This window comes from Tachysurus fulvidraco, chromosome 1 (genome assembly GCF_022655615.1).
Source record: "Tachysurus fulvidraco isolate hzauxx_2018 chromosome 1, HZAU_PFXX_2.0, whole genome shotgun sequence".
Taxonomy (NCBI): domain Eukaryota; kingdom Metazoa; phylum Chordata; class Actinopteri; order Siluriformes; family Bagridae; genus Tachysurus; species Tachysurus fulvidraco.
In genome coordinates, this window is record NC_062518.1 from 31,459,905 (window position 1) to 31,481,135 (window position 21,231).

Sequence of the window (21,231 nt, forward strand, 5' to 3'; positions counted from 1 at the left end):
ATATATATATATATATATATATATATATATATATATTTGTGTGTGTGTGTGTGTGTGTGTGTGTGTGTGCTGTTGTGTCTGTTTTAAGATGTTAGCAACCAATCCTTTTAGTCTTGTAAGTTATTAGCTTAGAGTATTACACTGAGTGTTGCCAGTTCCCCAGTTGTTATTCTTTGGACCACTTTGGTCAGTACTAATGCATATCAGGAACACCCTCAAGGCCTGCTGTTTTGGAGATGCACTGATCTAGCCATCATTAGCAATCCTTGTGCTTGACAATTTTCCCAACTTACAACAAATGATCAACACATCCAGGTTCATAGGGTCCTAAACTTGGGTGACTGTTCGGTGTGTAGTATGTATTTATTTATTTAATTTTTTTACACATGTAAATGAGTGTGTAGATAGTGGACTTGAAAATGAGGATTTACAGTAGCTAATAATTAAATCTGTAGTAATAGACATCTAGATGTGATTCGATGTCTCTATAAAGCAGTACTGATCTTTGGTTCTCATTAAACAGTTGTTAGACACTTTAACTATAAACACTCTGAGTTAATTCAGAGTCGTAGTTGTTTTGCACAGTTCTTATTCTCATTTATAGTATTTGTACTATATACTTTATAAAAACTGTAATGAACTAACCTGCCGCTTTAGAGTTGTGTGCGCAACATGATGTGCGCTATGGAGCAGTAGTTTTGGTCTTGAAATGTTTAAGGCTGTTAAAGAGCATTTGTCGACTTTGGGGGGAGAGAAAGCTTTAACAATTCTCTCAAGCTCTAGCCTGAAAAGATCTAGAGATTCTGGGCAGGTCTCAGAGAAATGACGCTAAGCGGTGGGCTGGACGTGTTTTCTTCACCCATCTAAACCCTTGGACATATTCTCCCGAACACAGACTCAGAGTGGAGACAGACACGCGTGGTGCGGGATGAACGCGCAGGATTACGCATGCGTAACGGTGCGGGGTCGCGCGCCCTGGGGCTTCCAGCTGCGCCAAAAGACGCACAGACGTGTTCAGGTGCACCAGGTAAGATCCACTTTTTAACACACAGGGTCATGATATACTTGACTGACATCTTTATTATTCCGCATCTAATGGTTTGTTTAATATTTTGTGGACTGTTTCTGTTGGTAGTCTGAACACCAGTTTGATCTGAACACCGATTTTTTTTTGAAGCATGCTCCTATATGCAAATTAAAATTGAAACTTCAAAATTGAACTAGGAATTAGCATTATTTAGACGATTGTTTCCAAAGAGATAACTGCCTTCATCAAATAGCAGTGTTATTTTGGAGATGACACTAAATTCAGTATGCTGTTTATGAAGCAGTAACATTGCCAGTTTATACTGATTTATGGTGAGCTTAAATGTTAAACTACATTGATCAACCTATATATATGCATGGTCCTTATTTTAATAAGGCTTGAGCAAGCTTTCAATGTTCAAGTTATTAGAATAGCTTATGACATTAATATTACATGTCATCTTATGTGAGTAAATGGGAGCAGATTAAATAAGTGATGGCACCCTGCTAGTAGCCTCTCCTTCATCATAGTCAAGCAGGAGTCCTTATAAGGTAATAAACAGCTGCTAGTGGGTCAGTGTAGCATGTTACTTCTTACCAGTCCCATGGACATGATTAAAATCAAAACAAGTGAAAACTGTTTGTATTTGGGGCCCCATAACAGACATTGAAGGTTACTCAAGTGTTTACACAAGAGCATGTCTGTTATGTAAGAGGTTTTTGTTTATTTCTTTGTTTAAAATGCAGTCATAGAATTCAGTTACAAAATATATATTCCTGAGTCTTATCATTTAGGTTGTAAAACACTTTAAACCCTTGTAGATTCTTCATTTGTCCCTCTCGGAGAATCCTTAAGGGTTCAACCTACAACAGATTTTTAGTCTATCAGAGTAGATTTCCAACAATGGGGCTAAGAACCATAAAACATCCTACTAAAACTTAAAGAACCCTTTATTTCAGTGTTCTATGTATCCCCCAGAGAGACAACCTAACAACCATTAAATGTTCTCAGTTTTATAGTGTTGATTTGAATTTCACATCTATGACTACATGTGAAAAAATTCTTACATTGCAATCATGCTCTTGTGAAACACTAGAATTAGGGTGGTCACTTTTAAAACTTTTCAAACCTTTAAGGGCTTTAAGACAACCTAAGTTCTATGTAAAAGTGTTTAACAAAGTGCTTAAATATCAAGGAGCCTACAGAAAAACCTATATCCTCTATCTTTATCTATCCTCCGCTGTAATTTTTTTTAATAGTGACAAATGACAGTGAAGTCATTGGCCCTTGAACATTCTCTGTTGCAAACAGATGCTCATTCTTGCCAGGAAGCTTCAACTCTCATGTTAAAAATCCATGAACATTTTAATTATGCTACACTGATCAGACATTGCATTTAAACAGCTAAAAGACAGTTCTTGAAACTAAAGTTGAAGTTGTATGGTTAGGAATCAGCTACCCAAATACTGTTGCAGACCAAGTACACCCCTTCATGGCAAGGATATTTAATAATGGCAGTGTTCAAGACAAATAGTTCAAGGTGTTGAATTGGCCTCCAAATTCCCCAGATCTCAATCCAGTCTATGGGATGTAATGGACAAACAAGTCTGATCCATGGAGGCCCCACATCACAACATACAGGACTTAAAGGATCCACTGCTAACGTCTTGGTGCCAGATACCACAGCACACCTACAGAGGTCCTGTGGACTCCATGCCTTCTAAGGATCAGAGTTGTTTCTGTAGCAAAAAGGGGACCAACACAATATTAGTCTGTTAGTTTAATGTTATGGCTGATCGGTGTCTAAATTGCCCTCTCAGAGCTCTAGGACTGCTGGTTTATCCTGAACAAACACAGTTTACTGCTTTGTTGAGTTGGTACGATGTGAACTGACGTCGCATCTAGGTATTATTGCTACCTCACACCCAGTGTTCCTGGAATATGCTCTGGATCCCTGACCAGGATTAAGCGATTATGTTCATTTAATAAAAATTCAGAGAGTGTTGGCACTGTACTTTGATTCTCATGCTGAGAGCCAGAAGGCTTCCCATATTTTTTATTGGTGAGCAAAATTGAGTTTTTTTGTTTTTTTTTTACGAGGAACACTTTCTGTATCCTAAAGGTTTAGTCTAATAATCTGGGGTTGTTAAGTAAATTCTAGCTGCCTATTACAACCTATGTGGTTCCACATTGCCAGTGGTGTTCTGAGAGTGTTATCTTGCATAAAGATTGTGCCCAGCTGCCTTTAGCTTGTCAAAAGAATTTTACTTTTCAGAGATGTGCATTCCACTGAATTGGATGCTTGCCAAAGACAAATCAAAGCAGTCTTAAGGAAACAGTGTAAGACAGTATTGAATTTGAGTCTTTGTTCTATATTCACACTGAATATTCTAGTCTTTTCTGAAAGTCGTGTTCAGTATAAGAGACACGATGTTCAGGAAAGTGTTCTACAGTTCGTGTGTGGGTCTTACATGTGTCTGGGATGAGAACAATGCAGTATGATGTGGCTAGTTGGCCTTAGATCAATCTAATTTCTAACCAACTACAGGTCAGCCAAGTGGGAATCATTCCTCTGTATAAACCAAGGAAGGTATTTATAAAGTGAAATCATGGGTAAAATTAGATGTTTTATCTACAGTTTTCATCTTTTCAACTGTAAGTGTATTTATTTTAGTTGCTACAGCTGAGTGGGTAAATATTTGCCTACAGTCCTGCGAAGGGCTCAAGATGATAGAATGATGCCTCACACAGTTTTGTGGGGTTATTCTGTTCAACTAACATGCCATCTGGAAGACATAACTTTACCTGATTGAGGATTATCTAGGGAGGTGAAGGGCAAAAAGAAAAAAATAAATAGCACGAACAAGACAAATATTTTACATTGTAGATGTCGAATATGAAAGTGTTTTCATGCAGTTCCAAGTTTGTGTGTCTCTGTTCATACAGTATGTGCTTGGGTCCAACTGTGTGCGTGTGTGTGTGCGTGTGTGTGTGTGTGTGTGTGTGTGTGTGTGTGTGTGTGTGTGTGTGTGTGTGTGTGTGTGTGTGTGTGTGTGTAGGAGACAATTTTCCTAATAAGGAAGATTGTTTTCTTCCTTTGTCATCAGTCTTTTGGGGGAATTCTGGCATTGTCGTAAAAGTGGTGAAGTCATAACTCCTCAAATTCTTCAAGTTGCACAACACAAATGTAGCCTTTGAAAGAAGAACCTGCACCTGGAAAAGCAGACAGAGATCTCATGAAACCTAATATCAGTTTAACTGTGCATTCCAGAGATGATGTCATAACTGTCCCTGCTCGTTTATCATAATCTAGAGGTTCAGCCTGGCACTCACTTTTCATTACTGTACATAGAGTATACAGTGTGCATAGTCTGTTAATCTATTTCAGATTATACCAATACAATGTAATATATAACAAATTGTTTATTGGGCAAATTCTCTGACGATTGAACAGAATGTTATCCTGTCACTGGACACGTGGATAGATATCTGCTTTGTAGACAGAAACCCTGATGGAGGAACAGGGGTGGGTTAAATAGGGATGAAGACAGGTTCAGTATTTGTGCTTGATCCCAAACATCAGATGAACATCAGCTTCAACTTGTGACAAAAGATAGAGGGTGTCGCATTTGAGTTGTATACTATGTGTACTATCTGTAATACATTCTTGGAGGTGAATGATCATTTGCCAGACAGATGCAAGGCTTTTTTCATGTCTTCAAGAAAATATAAAACTTCAGAAAAACAGTACACTAGAAAACTAGATAACTAATCACTTCCCCACACCACAACACAACGCAACACAAACGTCAAGGAACTAAAGAGCAAACGAAACTTATAAATGGGAACTAATCAAGGGAAACACAAGACAGGTGTGTAATCAGTTAAGGCTGATTGAAATGCCTTGACATGATGGACATACTACCATCAACTAAAATTTTAGAGTAATCACATACAGTAAGTGGAAGCTGAGAGTATACAGCTTACAGTCTACTAGATCATTTTCAGTGGTTTCCACATACCTTTATTAAACTGGTCACAGGATGTGAGACATGGACAGAATAAATAATATTCATTAGATTAGCTAATTAACCAGGGTTGTCAGCTTTCAGCTAAGCATAAAATTGTCTTGTAAAATATCTTCAAGACCACAGCTGAAAGTACCCCAGCAAATTGCAACCCTGGCAGCCCTGTCACAACTGTGTTCATTACTCCATTTACAGTTAAAATTTTCAAGGGGTAGCATGTTTTCTGTCTTACTGATCCTCTAGCTCCTCTATTTCCCATTTTTGACTATTAGGTTTAAAAATAACTGTGGATTCTAACCAGGTAATACTCACTATTTGGACAACATCTAGAAGGGAAAGTAAATCAATGGAACATCAACTTACATATGTCATATAGCAACATTTTTAATTGTTGGTTACAAGAGGTAATTAAATTTTACATTTTGACAGAATTTAAAATGAAAACGTTATGAATACGTGAATGAGAACATTATGAAGATTATTATCAACAAATACTCGCTATACATTGTAGTCCGAACCTGCTCCCACCGATCAATGCTGTCTCTATGAATGTAAACTATTTATTTATTCATTTAGCTTTTGATTTAAGGTACAGTAACATGGTCAGAACATCACAATGTATTTCTCATAACCATTCATAAACATAATGCTTATAGAAAAATGTGCTGAATATTATGAATGGTGCTAATGTATATGATCGGAAGTTAAAGCATATGAAAGGTATGTAATTTAACTTCCTCAGTGACTGACCTCAATTTATCAAAGCTGGATTTTCTAAAACTGAAAACAGCTAATACTTAATACATAATTGGGTGCCTTGAGGCAAACACACATACACACACACACACACACACACACACACACACACACACACACACACACACACACACACACACACACACACACACACACACATACAGTTGTAAATCCATAATCAGTCTTACGCTACCATTAGACATCTGTTTATTTACCACTTATAGTATAACTATGCATACGCAGAGCATTAAAATGCTGAGGTGAGTTTAACTGTAGAAACTTTATTTGCCTGAGAATAGAGCGGTTAGTTTTTAACCTGCCCTGGGCCTGGAAGTTGTTAGTCAAAGAATTGCAAACATACACAGTCTAAAAACTGCCAAGAGAAACAGCTGTAAATGTGCTTTTCAGGTTCCTTCTTGTGTTTTTTGTTGACATGATTTTACTTTTTTTAATGAGCAAGTGTTTTATATGTTTTCCATGATATTTATAGTCTATATGTAATGGATCGACAGTTTGAGTCAAAATCCTTTAATAAAGTTGAGAGTTTTGAATTGTTACAGGTGATGAAACACCAGCTATACTTTTATTTGGCAGTAGACAGGTTTATGTTGTGTATACAGTAACATAACCATAAGCCTTTGGCTTTCTCCAGGTCTCCCTCCTTTGTCACCATTAAGATATAATTAAGTGTGTAGCTATTTTCCCTTCCTTTTTTGGAGTGAGCACTGATTCTAGCAGGTCAGACATCCATCTTTTCTGTCTGAGCAATCACTCCACACACAGCATCTATGAGCAATCCATATATGGGTAACGTAAACTGTTCCATTTACCGCTGCTGTTACTGTTGTTAAAACAAAGCCCACATCACCCTTGTTTTATCACTATCTAAAACAGTATACTCTTTCCATGCTGCTCATAAAGTGACCATATAAAGTCATTGGAAGCAGGCCATATTTTATGGTGAATAATTGTTTTGGGTTGTCATTGGTGAAGTCGTAATAGTTATAATAGTGTCATTAGTTGTGTTTTATTGGGGGGGGGGGCTCAGGTTACACAAGTGGTAAGGTTTTCATTATGTGTGGACAAGCTTTATAATTTTTCAAAATGTTTGAAATCATTGGCAACTTCTGAGCTCTGCCAATGTTTGCAAACCTGTTCTCAGCATTGTGCACAGTAGTATTGTATGTCCCCACAGAATGCCTTAATTCACCTTCTCCCTGTCACATTTTTGTGTCTTTCTTGCTCTATTAAACCTGCTTCAATAAAGGAAGAATACTTAGAAGATTCAAATGTGCTGGACAGGGCCAAGTGCCTTTAGTACATGGGACAGATGATTGAACGGAATTTATTGTAAGAGCACTGGCCTCTAGTGGCAGAACACCAACATTATAAAAGCTGGGATTTTGTCTGAGTCATTTCCAGAGTCTTGTATTTTATCTTGAGACAACATTTTCACAATTTTTACAATTGTGTCAATGATACAGTCGTGTCAATTTTTTGACAGAATTTTCAAGTCTAAATTAATTCTGCTTGCATAAGGATTCAACCTCCCAAGTTCTGGAAGCTCCAGATGAAATACTGTATACTGTCTTATTGAGGACCCAAATGAGTTATTAATTGGATATAAGCTGTGAAATATTAAAGCAGCTTGAGTTTTCAGAATATAAAATCTAAGAAGAATACAAAGTAAGTTAAAGATAAAATATAGTATAGAAAATAGTTTCATAACTTTGGAATAAAAATAAAACATGTATATTTAAAGCACTTTAAGCAGTGCTGGTTCAATAAAGAGAAGGTGGAAGCTGCATCGTGTCACTCTGAAGGAGTTACAGAATTTACTTATAGGCTGAGAGTGGAGTGATGGTGCTCTAGACTATTTCAAGAGCTGTGAATAATTTAGGACTGTATGGAAGGGTGGGTATAGGGAAACCCTCACTCAGGAAGAGCTATATGAAAGCATGAGAGTAACTCAATGGGGATTCGGTTTTTAGTATTTATGAGACCAAGATCAAATACTGTATTTGGGCAAGTATTAAATTACTATGCGTGCTGCAAAACTAACACAGGCAGTAACTCAAATGAACACCATTCCTTTAGTGTAATATGGTGGTGGCAGCATCATGCTCTTTTGGAGATGCTTATCATCCTCAGAACCAGACTCTTCTTGTCAAAACTGGAGGGATCATGGATGGAGCAAATAAAGGAAAATATTACAAGACAGCCTGCTTCAGTCTCCCCAAAACAAACACACGAACAGACAAAACTAAAGTTTGGTTGTAAGACATTCCACCATTTGTGTAATGGTGGAATGTCTTACAACCAAACTTTAGTTTTGTCAATGATCCCAAACCCAAGGAAAAAGCGATGCAAGAGTGGAAAAGAATACAAAAGGTGTATGGTCGACAGTGGCCAAGTCAGTGTCCAGATCTGAATCTCATTGAGAATCTGTGCCACTGTTTTAAAATTAGAACAAGAGGTTATTTTTATCTAATTTAAATTAAGAACCCTTTTACAAAAGATCAGCTGACAAATAATGACATTTGACCTTGATTTACGTTGTTTGCTTTAAGTGCATATTCATGAATTTTCTATCAAGAATTATTACAAAGTAGGCTTTTAAAAATCCAGAGACAATAAAGAAACTTTAGTACCTTAACTCTTTCTTTGTATAGTTAAGAACTGATTACTGGAAAATCCTGAAGGCAAAATCAGTGTGTTACAGAAAGTGATTTGGTAAGCTGTTCCTGTAATGACAAACATGTTACTAACATGTTATTACACTTGAAAACAAGTTTTGTTTAATGTGAAATGTTCAGTGCTGAAAAATGCAGGAGCCACAGCTGTCTGATATGACTTTATTTATTACATGTAGGAAGTCAAAAATAGCTCATATGTTTTTTATGACAGTTAATATCTGAGTTGACTCCCACTGCAGCACTACTAGGAGCTACTATGTTGTTAAGATGATACACAGGGACACATTCAATGGAAATTTACGTTGTTCAGATACATTATATATGTAAATTACACACACCCACATTACTGTATATTTGTACTGATCTCTAGAAGTGTTCCTGTTTTTAATGTTACACCCAATTTCAGCGCTTTACAAATGCTGCACTTTAAAAGATTCAAATGCCATGTTTTAAAAGCCTCTTCTTCTTTTGTAACAAATATAATGTACAAGCTGGCTGTCAGGACTGATTTGTCTTCTATCATCTTAAAGGTTACTGTTACTTTTACACTTTAGTGCCACTGCTGCTCCTCCATTATGGACAGCCTTCTGTGTTCAAGAGAATTGTTTGGTCAAGAAACATGCAGCTGTCATTCTGCATAAAATAGGAACACATCTGAATGCTGAAACACAACTGCTCAACAAAAATAGTGTTTTTTATTGTTTTATAGATCTGTTTTTTTTATTGTTCTATAGGTTGTTGATATTAGAATAACAATGCTTGAGTCAATAGATCATATATAGATCAAAAATAATAAAATTCTTTATTTTATCTACATTTTTGTAGGTTTGATTTGTTGCTAAATGCAGGCCAGAGTACCTACCTGAACTATTAGAATCAGATTTATTTATATGTCAGAAGTGATTTTATTATTATATTATATTAAAATAGGCTCATGCTCATGTTCTTTTTTAAAGGTTGAAGAAGGCAGCCATGCATCCATGGCTGGTCTGTGTGAGGATGATGAGCTCGTGTCTGTTAATGGAGTATCCTGCTCCAGCCTCAGTCTTGCAGAGGTTATTGTTCTCATTGAGAAAGCTACTGACTGCCTGCAACTGCTGGTAAAAAGGTACCTAAAGCAGCCACCAGAAAGCTGTTCCTCAAGATCACCAAATTCCAATGATAATATTTTAATCTCATATCATATTGATACATAGGCCTAGTATAAACAAAGGCATAACTAATATGACCATTATTCTATCAAATCTACCAGTGATGTATCCAGTCTGACATTCACTTTGCATTTTGATTGCTTCTGTAATAGAGAGAGCAATTGTTGTCTCACTAATGACAGACATGACCTTTGACTCAACCAAATGGCAAAACAGTTGCTTTGTGTTTGGCTCCTAAAACTAACTAGCCAGTTTAAGATAGCAGTTGGCTTGTGTTGGTAATATACCAGTGGATTGTGCTTTCTGTGCAAAAATAGCCCACACTCAAAGACACCCTTTTTCAATTTTCATCTACTCTCATTTCAACTTGGAGCAACTGCTGAATGTTTTATGTGCCTCTTTTTAAGTATGACCTTACAGTTTCTATTTAATAAATAAAGTCTGGGTCATTAAACACAATGACCTTTCTGAATGGCCTCTCAATTGACAACTTTTATGATTCAACATAATTTGTAAGACAAGTATATGAACAATATAATAACAGTATATATCCATGTAGCCATCAGACCAATCTAGCATTACCTATTATTTCTCCATTACAGGTGCTGTTTATTCCCTCAACAGAAGTCTCAGTCATTTAACACCACACTCAAGGCTTCCTGGAGGGAATTGAGGGAACCCTACAAATCTGAGAATGTAGATGAGGCACATTATGAAGAGACAAACAGTGATACAGAGTGCCCTGCAGGGAACACCATGGTCCGAACACAGTTCTGCATTCCAGCACCTAAGGACAGAACTGGTCCAGACACCTGTGACTCCTATGTTGGAACCCCCAGGTTAGAAATCACTCCAGGAGCTGTAGTGGAATTGCAGTTGTCACTCTCTCAGACCACCTTGGAAGACACAGGCTGTACCTCATTAGGAAGTGCCCGGGGAGTTACAGGAGACTTGTGCCATGAAACAAACACTGAAAATGACACTACAACCAATGCACCAGGCTGCTCTTTGTATATACCATTGCATGATAGAGAGCCTCTAAGTCAGCGAGGTGTGCTTGTCAGTTCTCCCTCTGCTTTGCTGGGACAGGTGGAGGTTACCATACAGCCATCTGGGAGGGACTCTGGAACAAAAAAAGTGGGGGCTGTTGGGACTGAGGCAACAGCTAATGAACAACGGGATTATGTGAAGGGGGAAGGAGGGCACACCGATGATGATCCCACCTCCTTCTCTGTCTCCTTTGGAATTCCATCAGAAGAGGAGGACTCTGAGTCAGAGAGGGAGCTCAACAAGCCCAACAAGCACCGGCCAAGGCACGCCAGTAAGTCTTTTATTATCACTTCAATTTTGTGCCATTTATTATCCTAGGTGATTTTTTATATCCATGTTTGCTAAACTTTGTTTAATCTGTTTTACTATATACATTTTAATTGGGTAGCATTTTCTAATAAATTGTATGTTCATTGTGTTATATTTCATATTTCAAATTTGTAATATGGTTACATGTAGAAATATTTAAAAGTAAGGAGAAGGAGAACTGTAAAATGACTAAATAAAAACAAAAAACAATTTTAAAAAAATTGCTGAGAGTAATTTATTTTGTGTACTCAGCATTAGCATTTATAAAAAAAAATTAAAAAGACATCTTAGACCATAGAATAAATATACTTATGTTTTTACTATTTTAATTTCATTTTAACTATAGTCTGCTTTATGTTAATAGAAATCACATATGATTATCTGATTAATCATCTATAGTCATTACCTTAAACTTTATATCATATTTTCTATGTCTCATTAGGTTTCTTTTTTATTGCACTTACAAGGAAAGTAAACTGGATTGAATATCTGTGCTAAAATGTACTTTCTTCATGCACAGCTAGAATTGGGATGGGGCCTAGAGGGTGACGTGGTGAGGATAATAATAAAACATGGGTATACTAATGCTGCCTGTCGGAGAGCTCTTTGACAGATACCAGCATGTGTGACACTGTCTAGTTACTTGATCCTTTAAAACTGGCCATCATAGCAGCACTGAAAAGGGAACTGTTCTCATCTGTAGCCGTCCTCACCATGAGGTTGACAATTCACCTATAAGAATGTAAGACTAGAATCAAATGTCTCTAAAACTGGTTTAAAAATGTAAAAATATTTGATGTACTTGATGGCTTATTTTTTTGCCACCTTTTGCCTGTGCCTGAAATACCACAATTCCATTTTTGGTCCTCTTTTGGAATCAGTCACCCAAATATCTGTAGGTCATGCATGTAATTAATCTAGAAAAGCTTTGACAGTGAAGAAATTAAAGTCAAACCAAAACAAAATAAAGTGCATAAAGTCTTAGTAATGTTCTGGGCAAGAACAGATTCAATATTTCCCATTGATTAAAAAAAATCTTTGAAACTTTACTGAAGAGATGCATAGCTATTTTCCAAAATAAATTACCTAAATAGCTGCTGATGATGGTGGTGGAAAATACTGTGTAATGTTCAAGGCAACAGCATATGTTCAAAATTATTTTCATACACGATAGTCCATTCAGTGACCCCTTTAAATAAATGGGGTGTTCTCATTCTGTAAGAGACCTTTAAGAGGAAAATTGGAGACAACCATGCCAGCATACCAAAGCTTAAAAGCACCACTAGTATTTTTACATTCATTCACCACTCTAAATAGTTGATTGTATATTCTCTAATTAAATTATTTATTGTCTGCATTCTTTTACCCATTCTATATCTTTCAGTGAAATGGACCAAAAATCTATTTCAAACATCTCTTTAATACTGCCCTTAATATCCTCACAAAACTTTAATCCCCCTTTTTGCTCTTTTTCTAAGGGCTCCGTCGAAGAGAAAGCCTGTCTGAAAAGCAAGTAAAGGAGGCCAAGTCCAAATGCAAGCGCATTGCCCTCCTCCTAACTGCTGCTGCCCCTAACCCTAATAATAAGGGGTTGTTGATGTTCAAGAAGCATAGACAAAGGGCCAAGCAGTTCACACTGGTAAGCTACGGAACTGGTGAGAATGAACCAGAATTTGAGAACGAAGACGACGAATACAGTGACAAGGAAACACATGCTGTTGAGTTCACAGTTCTAGCCACCAGTGAAACTGACATTGATGAAGATTTTTTCACAAATTCCCCAGGCCACAAAAACATTGTAACCTTTGATTTGGATACTGGACTTCTTGAGATAGAACGCAAGCTTTACAACCAAGAGGAAATGAATGCACTCCCTGAAACCAAGGGCAAAGGGGCCCTGATGTTTGCACAGCGCAGGCAACGCATTGATGAAATATCAGCTGAACATGAAGACATGAGAAGTAAAGGGATTCCTGTGGAAGGTATACAGGAAGCTGAGGAAAATTACCAACAGGAAAATCAGCACTCTTGCATTCAGACTAGTGGCAGCCAGAATTACATTGATGTAAATGTGCAACACCAACAATACCAGCAATATCAAGAACAGCATTATCAACAGCAACAGCAGCATCAATATCAAGAATTCCAACAACAGATGCAGTACCATCAGCAGCAACAGCATTATCAACAACAGCAGGAATTCCAGCAGGGTCAACAATATCAGCCTCAACAGTCCCAACAACAGCAGCAGGTGCAACAATACTTTCATAATTTGAATGGTGTGTCTAGTCAGCAAACAAATGTAGCACAATCATCGGTCATTAACAGAAGTGCCAAACCATTTTCAGTTCAGAATACAGTGGCAGCCCCATTTTCCCCTTCTGCAAACCAAGCACAGTCTTATTATTCAGATGGACAAGGGGAACAAATTGCATCCAGAGATGAGCGAATTTCTGTACCTGCAATCAAAACAGGACTCTTACAAGATACAAGGAGAAAGAACAAAGCTAAACCCATGTTCACTTTTAAAGAGCCTCATAAAGTTTCCCCAAATCCAGAGTTGCTGAATCTTCTCAACAGGAAAGACAAGAAGACAGGCTTTGATTCTGGTACAGAGGAGGATTATCTAAGCCTGGGGGCAGAGGCCTGCAACTTTTTACAGTCCACTAAAGTAAAGAACAAAACCCCACCACCAGTTGCTCCAAAACCACACATACACACAGGTACTCCTCCATGGTCACCACAACCAGAAATTACAAGTCAGCAATTTAATCAGGATGATGAAAATAACATCCCTGTAACTTCCAAGGATCCTGTCACTGAAATTGATTCCTCAGCTATACCAGAGGAAGAGACCTCCAGAGCACATGTTACTGATCAAAATGAAGCTTCTTCCCTACCCCACTCACAGGTTCAACCAGATTCAGCCAATGCATGGGGTCTATCAGAAACACAAATACAATCAGGTCAGCAAACGGATACTTGGCATGAGAATCAATCCCAGCCACAGTTGCTTTGTAAGCCAGAGCCAGTTGTCAGTTCTTGGGGTCCATCTTCAACTCAGGCTCTTAAGCAGCCACCAGTACCTGCTTGGGGTTCAGCTGAGGTTCCATCACAAGCCCTTGCCCAGAATCAATCACAGATGCAGCCACCTTGGGTGACACGATCTCAAGTCCTTTCTGAAGTGCAACCACACACAGCTGTTCCAGCGCAATCCCAACCCGAGCCTTCCTGGGTGACACAAAGTCATCCCCAACATCAACCCCACCCTCATTCTCAAATTAATACATGGGCAACAGCCCCAACTGAATCACCACACCAACCCCCATGGGCCCAAAGTCAAGTGTCAGGACAGGCATCAGTCAGTACTTGGTCACAAGATCTAAATCAACCCCAAGTACAGCTATCCTGGGCCCAACAGCAACACGAGTCTCAACCAATACCACCTTGGACAGCCTCTCAACAGCAACCCCAGTCCCATTGGATTCAACCTCAGAGCCAGCCACAGCCTCAAACACCTTGGGCCTCTCAGACTCAGCAGCAAACCCTGCCACCACCACCTGTAAATACATGGAATCAATCTCAGTGTCCAGTTAATACACAGTCCCCATGGACTCATCAGGCAAAACCATCCTCTCAGCCTCCAGCACAAATACAGCAGCAACAGAACCCTTGGACCTCAGTACACCTCCAGTCACAACCACACTCTGCATGGGTACCACAGCCTCAAGAGCATCCACAGCAAACCATGAATTCATGGGCACCAGAGCAGAACAAAATACAGACACACTGGAATCAGCCACAATCTCCAGCTCAAGCGCAATCTCCATGGTCTCATCCACCTCAGCAACAGACACCACCACAGTCTCAGTCTCAAACAGTTTTAAGTACATGGACGCCACAACCCCAGCAAGGTCCAGCCATTACCAGTGGTTCTACTGAAAGTCAGAAATTCTCTCAACCAGTCAAACCTTGGAGTCCATCTCAGACCACTCAACCTCCTCTTCCTCCACATCAACTAAAATCAAATACACCTATATCAAAGGTACCATCTCACATGCCAGGAATGCCAAGAATGGGTTCAGCCTCTGGAATGGGTCCAGCTTTTGAAATGCCAGCCTTGCGAGGGAAAGGTGCTGAACTTTTTGCTAAGCGGCAATCCAGAATGGAAAAATATGTGGTGGATTCATCTACAGTGCAGGCTAACAAGGCAAGATCTTTGTCACCTTCTCCTTCTTTACCTGCCTCATGGAAATATTCACCTAATTGTCGTGCCCCTCCACCTTTGGCATACAATCCACTACAGTCACCCTCTTATCCACTAGGTGCTATCAAGCAACCTCCCTCTTCCAGCCCTTCTTTAAAGAACAAAAATAAAGTAACAGACAAAGAGAAACCAGCACCCAAACCACTTAATGTTTTGGATGTCATGAAGCATCAACCTTACCAATTAAATTCTTCCCTTTTTACTTATGGTCCAGCAGCAGAAAAACTTGCTTCAGAAAAAGAGGCAGCTGAAAAGCTTGCTGCTCAAAAAGCAGCTGAAGCTCAAGATCAATCCCAATCACAAGCTCAGTCTCAAGCTCCTGACCCCTATGCTTTTATACCACAGCAACCCCAGCCTTCCCAGCAGCACTATACTATTCCTATTTCCTCTCCTGCTATGCATGATGATCCTTATCACCACAGTCCTAACAGCTATCAGCCCGCCCCTAATGCTTATCAACAAATCCCCTATCAGCAAATATATAATCCACCACATGCTTACCAACAACCTCCTTCCAACTCTTACCAACAATCACCAGGTTTCTCCTACCAACAGCCATCTCAATATCAAGCTGGCCCATATCCAGCTTCCCAGGCACCCTGCTACCAACCAACTCCAACCTCTTATGTAGTGCCTAATTGTCCAGTATCAGGAAGAGCAGAGTCATCTACAGGGAGTATCACTCTTGCTGCTCCAAAACCAAAGTTCTCAGCCAAGAAAAGTGATGCACAAGTGTGGAAGCCTAGTGCAGCTGAAAGTGATAATAAATAGTGTATTTAACTTAATTGGCCTAGCTAAGTGTGAAACCAGAGCTATATATTAACAAGATTTCTCAAAAATGCAGTAAATATTTTAGCGCAGAGTTTGTAACATTAATTGTAACTATTTAACTATTAGTTACAATTTCGTATTGTACTGGTATTCTTTTTGGAGAGTTTCTTCAATTACATGTTTGTAATGAGCAAGTTAATGATTTAGGATGTTCATGTGGTGTTGAATTGACGAATATAGATGATGATAATCTTAATGAAGGGATATATATAAGGATTAAGGTTGATCAGGCAGAGTAGTCAATCAGTTCAGAAAGCTTTTGAAATCAATAAGACAGACAACTATACTATAAGGTATGAATTAACATGTATAGTATAGTCAGTGGTTTAAGGTGTTTTGCAAGAATGTTTTGTAAGAAAGTGTGAATGGATTATAACATATGATTGAGTTAGTCTTTGAAAGGAGTTTTGTAGCCTCACCCATATTAAACAGTCAGTGACAGTGATTTATTTAACTTATGGAAAAACAAATTTGTAATTTTTATGTTAAAAGTATATTTAGGCTTTTAAGCATTAGAAGTATGCAAGAATATATACATATGATATAGAGTTTAAGCTGTCAAATGATATATTTAAATTTAAGCTTGGAGCAGTGCTTTATTTCACTATATTTAAGGTCTGTAGATATTGTGTGATGTATTTAACAACAGGTTAACCAAAAAATAAGGGTTTGTTTTTTCGGCTATTTGGAACTAGTATGTAATTTTTAAAAATTACCACCTGGAGCTCTTTCTGTTTCAAACTTTCTTTCTACATTTCTTATTGTTTGGGACAAATTAATTTTCAGATACAGAGTCCAAGAGTTAATGAACTAAACATAAATAACTGGCAAGGCTTTTCTGAACGTAAAGACACTGAAAATTTGAAAAACAATCATTTTATTTGTTTTGTAATATGTTAGCTTTTTTGGATTCTTCCCCATGTTTTCTTTTCGTTTTTCTCTTCTGTGGGTTTTCTTCACAGCACAATTTCTGTAAGACCTGCCACAGTGTTATTAAAACAACTCTGTGTCATTCTGCTTCAGCTTTCTTTTATTCACATTGCATGCAGCTCTTGATTTCTCCATGCTTTTTATTATCTTCTCGCTTATATTTTCATATTCTTCTTCAATGCTTTGATTAGTTTCTTTCAGAAAATAATTGGCTTTTGACTTTCAGAAAACAACTGTCACAGTCAGTAAGAACAAAAAACATCTGCCACTACATTGTACAAGCACTGAATAGTTTTCTCAGCTTCAAAGGTGTTTTTGAAATGAATTAAAATTAAGGCACAAATTATGGTATTCACCATTTCAAACTGTGGTAAGTAAGTTATTATTATAGATGCCTTAAACATGGACTTGCATGGCATCATACTGTTGAGTAGTGCAAAGGCTTGTCATTGCTGAAATATTGAAGTAATATGATTCAAGGCCCATTGCTAGGGTGAACACAGGCTATTTTTGGAAGAATATGATACATGCAGAAGAAGAAGTCACAATCATTGTACATTAATTCAGTGTGGGCCATGTCACACTGTTTTGGGATAAGACTAGTAATCCTAGTGGAAATTGAATATACTGGCTAATTAATATAAAACATTTCAAATTCAAGACTATAAAAACCAAACAAAAAAAATTTGATTTTTAGAAAAATGTGGAATTGTATATAGAGCTTTAATTTCACTATAGCATTTAAATAGGATATACTACAGATTCCCAAAGAAGAGAAGAATTGTGCTAAATGTGCAATTCAATCATGCCTGAACTAAAATGTTGTATTCAAGGTGCAGCTGGCAAGCAAATGAAGCATAATTTTACACCTTTGAAACAGCAGGTGGTAGCAGAGACCTTTTGGTTAAATTCTGTCTTGAAAGCGGTTCTGTTGGCTGGTCAGACTGGAATGGAACCATTATGGAATGAAAAGTTGAAAAAAAAAAAAAAAAAAGACCTTTGGATGCTGGTTGACAGAACACATCTACAAGGTTACAGCTTGGGGTAAACAGTATTACTCAGCAATAAGGAGAAATTGTTCATTTATTCATCCAATTTCTAAGTAACTGCATTATACTATACAGGGTTGGGATGAGATAGCTTGTAGTGTGCTTAAGCATTAAAAGCCACCTAATTAAACCTTTACCTTGGGTCAAACAAGTACTTGGTTGATTACTTGAGGGGAAAAAATGGAATTTCCTACAAAGAAAGAAAAAGCTTTTGTCCTAAAATCTGCCTAGCCATTTGGTTGCCATAGTTCATTAAGTGTAATGTACCCTTCGTATGGATGTCAAAATAACTTTTTAATTTTAAAACGTTTACTACCTTTTTCCTTAATGGTTTGAATATTTTTGCAGGCACTCGGAAGAAGTTCGTCACTCTCTCCACCAGTTAGACTGTCACCTTTGGGCCTTGGTTCCAGGTCTGCATCAGTTTCTCCATCACCCACACCTTCATCTCATGCTACACCTCTTTCGAGCTATACCTCTCGCTTAACAGAGAGGCAGGTTTTCTGGCTGGAGAAGGGACGCAAGCCACCGACGCCATGGGAGGCAGCGTCACGTCACCCACTGGGTCTAGTGGATGAAGCCTTTGCCCACCAAGACATGCAGCACTCTATTGCTTCTAATCTGCGGTCAGCAGCCCATCGTAAAATGCTACCTGAACCTCCAGCTGAGTGGAAGGCCAAAGTTGCCTATGAGCCTTCACCAAAGAGCCAGAGCTGGAGAATGAATCGGTCACCGTTGTCATTTCTTTCCCCAACCAAAAGCACAGCATCTGCCCCTGCTGCCCCTGTACCATATGGATCACCTTTGAGACAGTCTCAGCCATCTAGATCTTTGACTGAGGCCAGTCTTGGGTCTTCTGTTTCTGGGCTACAGTACCAAAGGCCTCTTGGACATTCAATATATAGAAGCACATACAGTAACACCTACAGATGGTAACATCCTGGTAGTATTTTTAATATTTGGGCTTCAATTGTCAGTGCAAATACAGCAGGTTCTGAATGGCTTTGTACAGAGTTGTTTCTAAAAGTATCCTTGAAAGAAATTATTACTCATTGTAATTTCTAAAAAGTAGAAGAGCAGGTTTGAAAAGTATTGAAATGTCATGTATTGAGGGATTTAAGAGAAGTCAGAAAGATGGAAATGTAAAGTGCAGAATAAGAGTTTGCTTTGAGGCTGATGATGAAGCATGAACTTCCAAACGCTTGAAACATTGCCATGCTACATTATCATATTACAACACAAAAGTACAGTATACCATTGTCAGCTTTGCTGTATGGTTTCATATGCACAATAATCACTTATATAAATAACTTGGCCTATTGGTGAACTAGCAATTGAGACTAGATAAAAGGTTCCATAGAAATTGTTCCATATTTCCACAGCACATCAGTGGCATATTAATAGTTTCTGTATCGCATAAGTGGCGTGTTAATGTGTTTTAAAAAATAAAAACAATTTCAGTAACTGAAATTAATCTTAGACAATATTAAATAATGCATTCGTTAACATGAACAACAGATGCTTTCCAAGCTACCACTTCAGTAATGGCAAGCACATGTTTCGTGTTGACTAATTAACTTTAAATGATGCATTTCTTAACATGAATAACATGAATTAAATAAAATGACTAAAGCCTAAAAACTGTGTTTAGGAACACTTTTTATGTGTCGCTGATGCCATTGCTCAAATATAATTTTTCGTTGATGCTGAATAGGTCATTGGGATACATTTTTAAGACATGATTGTTTTTAATCTATAAGCACTTTTGTTGTTAAAACATGAATCAATTCTATCTTGCAACTTAAACATTGGTTACGTCTATAGAATTCGTCTACTAAATATGAACAACTTTCCACTGTGTGTTGTTCATACTAGCAAGTTCATTACTTAATGCTACCTAATGTTATGCAATGTGATTCACAGTCAACACAATTTCTCACTTCACATAGGCTTATGTTGAATTAAGCATTTTTTTTCCTAGGGTTTACAAACTTAGGTGTGGCACAGGTACTTAAGTGACAGATTATGTGACAAAAACCAACATAATGTAGTCTATGTGGTAATGTGTTGGGTCAACAATCTCGCTGCACATGTAGTCTATGTGGTAATGTGTTGGGTCAACAATCTTGCTGCACTTTGGTACGTCTCGGGAAATGTACTGGGAGGCATACTGTAGCATTATTCTAAAAGATATTCCCTATCTAAAAGAAAGATATCTTCAATGGATAGTTTCAGAGAGCACCATCTAAAATATCAGTCTAAAAACTCAGATAAGTATTCAGTTACTTTAAAATCTGGTGGGATTTAAATAATTTTAATTCTCATCAAACCATTCAGTCCCTCCTTAAGCCACCAAGTATGGTGGTTGAAAATACTCCCAGGTACAGAAATGTTGCAGAGTAAGCGTGGTCAGTCAGAGTAACTTTGCTTTGATTTTAAGTTATTCTTTCCTTTAAAGAGTCAGCCAAAATCATATCAGCAAAACATCCCACACAATATTATAGCCACAGTTTTCTACTTTTAATCAGTCTTTAGTCGTTACATAAGTTACACTTTTATTTGCTAAATGAGGGTGTTATTATTGCCCATTTTTTGTTAGGAGCTCAAAGTGGCCAGTTAAACCCCTTTAGCAATTTTGTTCAGTTCATGTGAGTTTTAAGCCACAGCAAATGTGTTTGCGTGACATTATTTTAGAACACTGTATACTTTTTTCAAGGCTGACAACTTTTGTTTCATTTTGTTTTGTCACATTCCTGTTACCAGTTTCACAAATTTGCATGCTTTCATACTGTGTTTATTGCAAAAGATTTGCATTAGTCACTGAAACTGACAATGTATTTTTTTTTTTTTTACCAATTGTTAGTTTTTAGCACTTCCTTTGCCAGAGACAACATTTGTGAGACTATTACTTCTAAATCCACAATTAAAATGAGATTTGAAGTTCAGATGTTGCCCTTTCTTTTGTTAATGTTCTCCTTTGCCTGGTTAAAATTTCTCATTTTGTGTTCTGCCATGGACAATAAGAAAAATCTTCTTTGTTGACCTACCTTGACAATTATTTTCATTCCCATGGAACTTTTTGTACATGAAGATGTATTTAATTTGACCCAGTCTTGAAAAAGCATAAAGAGAAAGAA

At 37.7% G+C, this 21,231-nt stretch overlaps 1 protein-coding gene across 3 annotated transcripts; it reads left to right on the forward strand.

Moving 5' to 3' along the window:
* Window positions 1-871: 871 nt before the first annotated feature.
* Window positions 872-21,039, forward strand: LOC113657414 (synaptopodin-2). 3 transcript variants are annotated; one of them, XM_027169159.2, is made up of 5 exons: window positions 873-1,027; window positions 9,464-9,615; window positions 10,261-10,979; window positions 12,496-15,227; window positions 18,443-21,039. In XM_027169159.2, exons 1-5 carry the CDS (start codon window positions 929-931, stop codon window positions 19,028-19,030), a joined length of 4,290 nt encoding a protein of 1,429 aa, XP_027024960.1. In that variant the 5' UTR covers window positions 873-928; the 3' UTR covers window positions 19,031-21,039. The 3 variants fall into 3 exon arrangements, with proteins under 3 accessions (XP_027024959.2, XP_027024960.1, XP_027024961.2); XM_027169158.2 differs by lacking the exon at window positions 18,443-21,039 and having other exon boundaries at window positions 872-1,027; window positions 12,496-18,066; XM_027169160.2 differs by lacking the exons at window positions 9,464-9,615; window positions 18,443-21,039 and having other exon boundaries at window positions 12,496-18,066.
* Window positions 21,040-21,231: the final 192 nt, after the last annotated feature.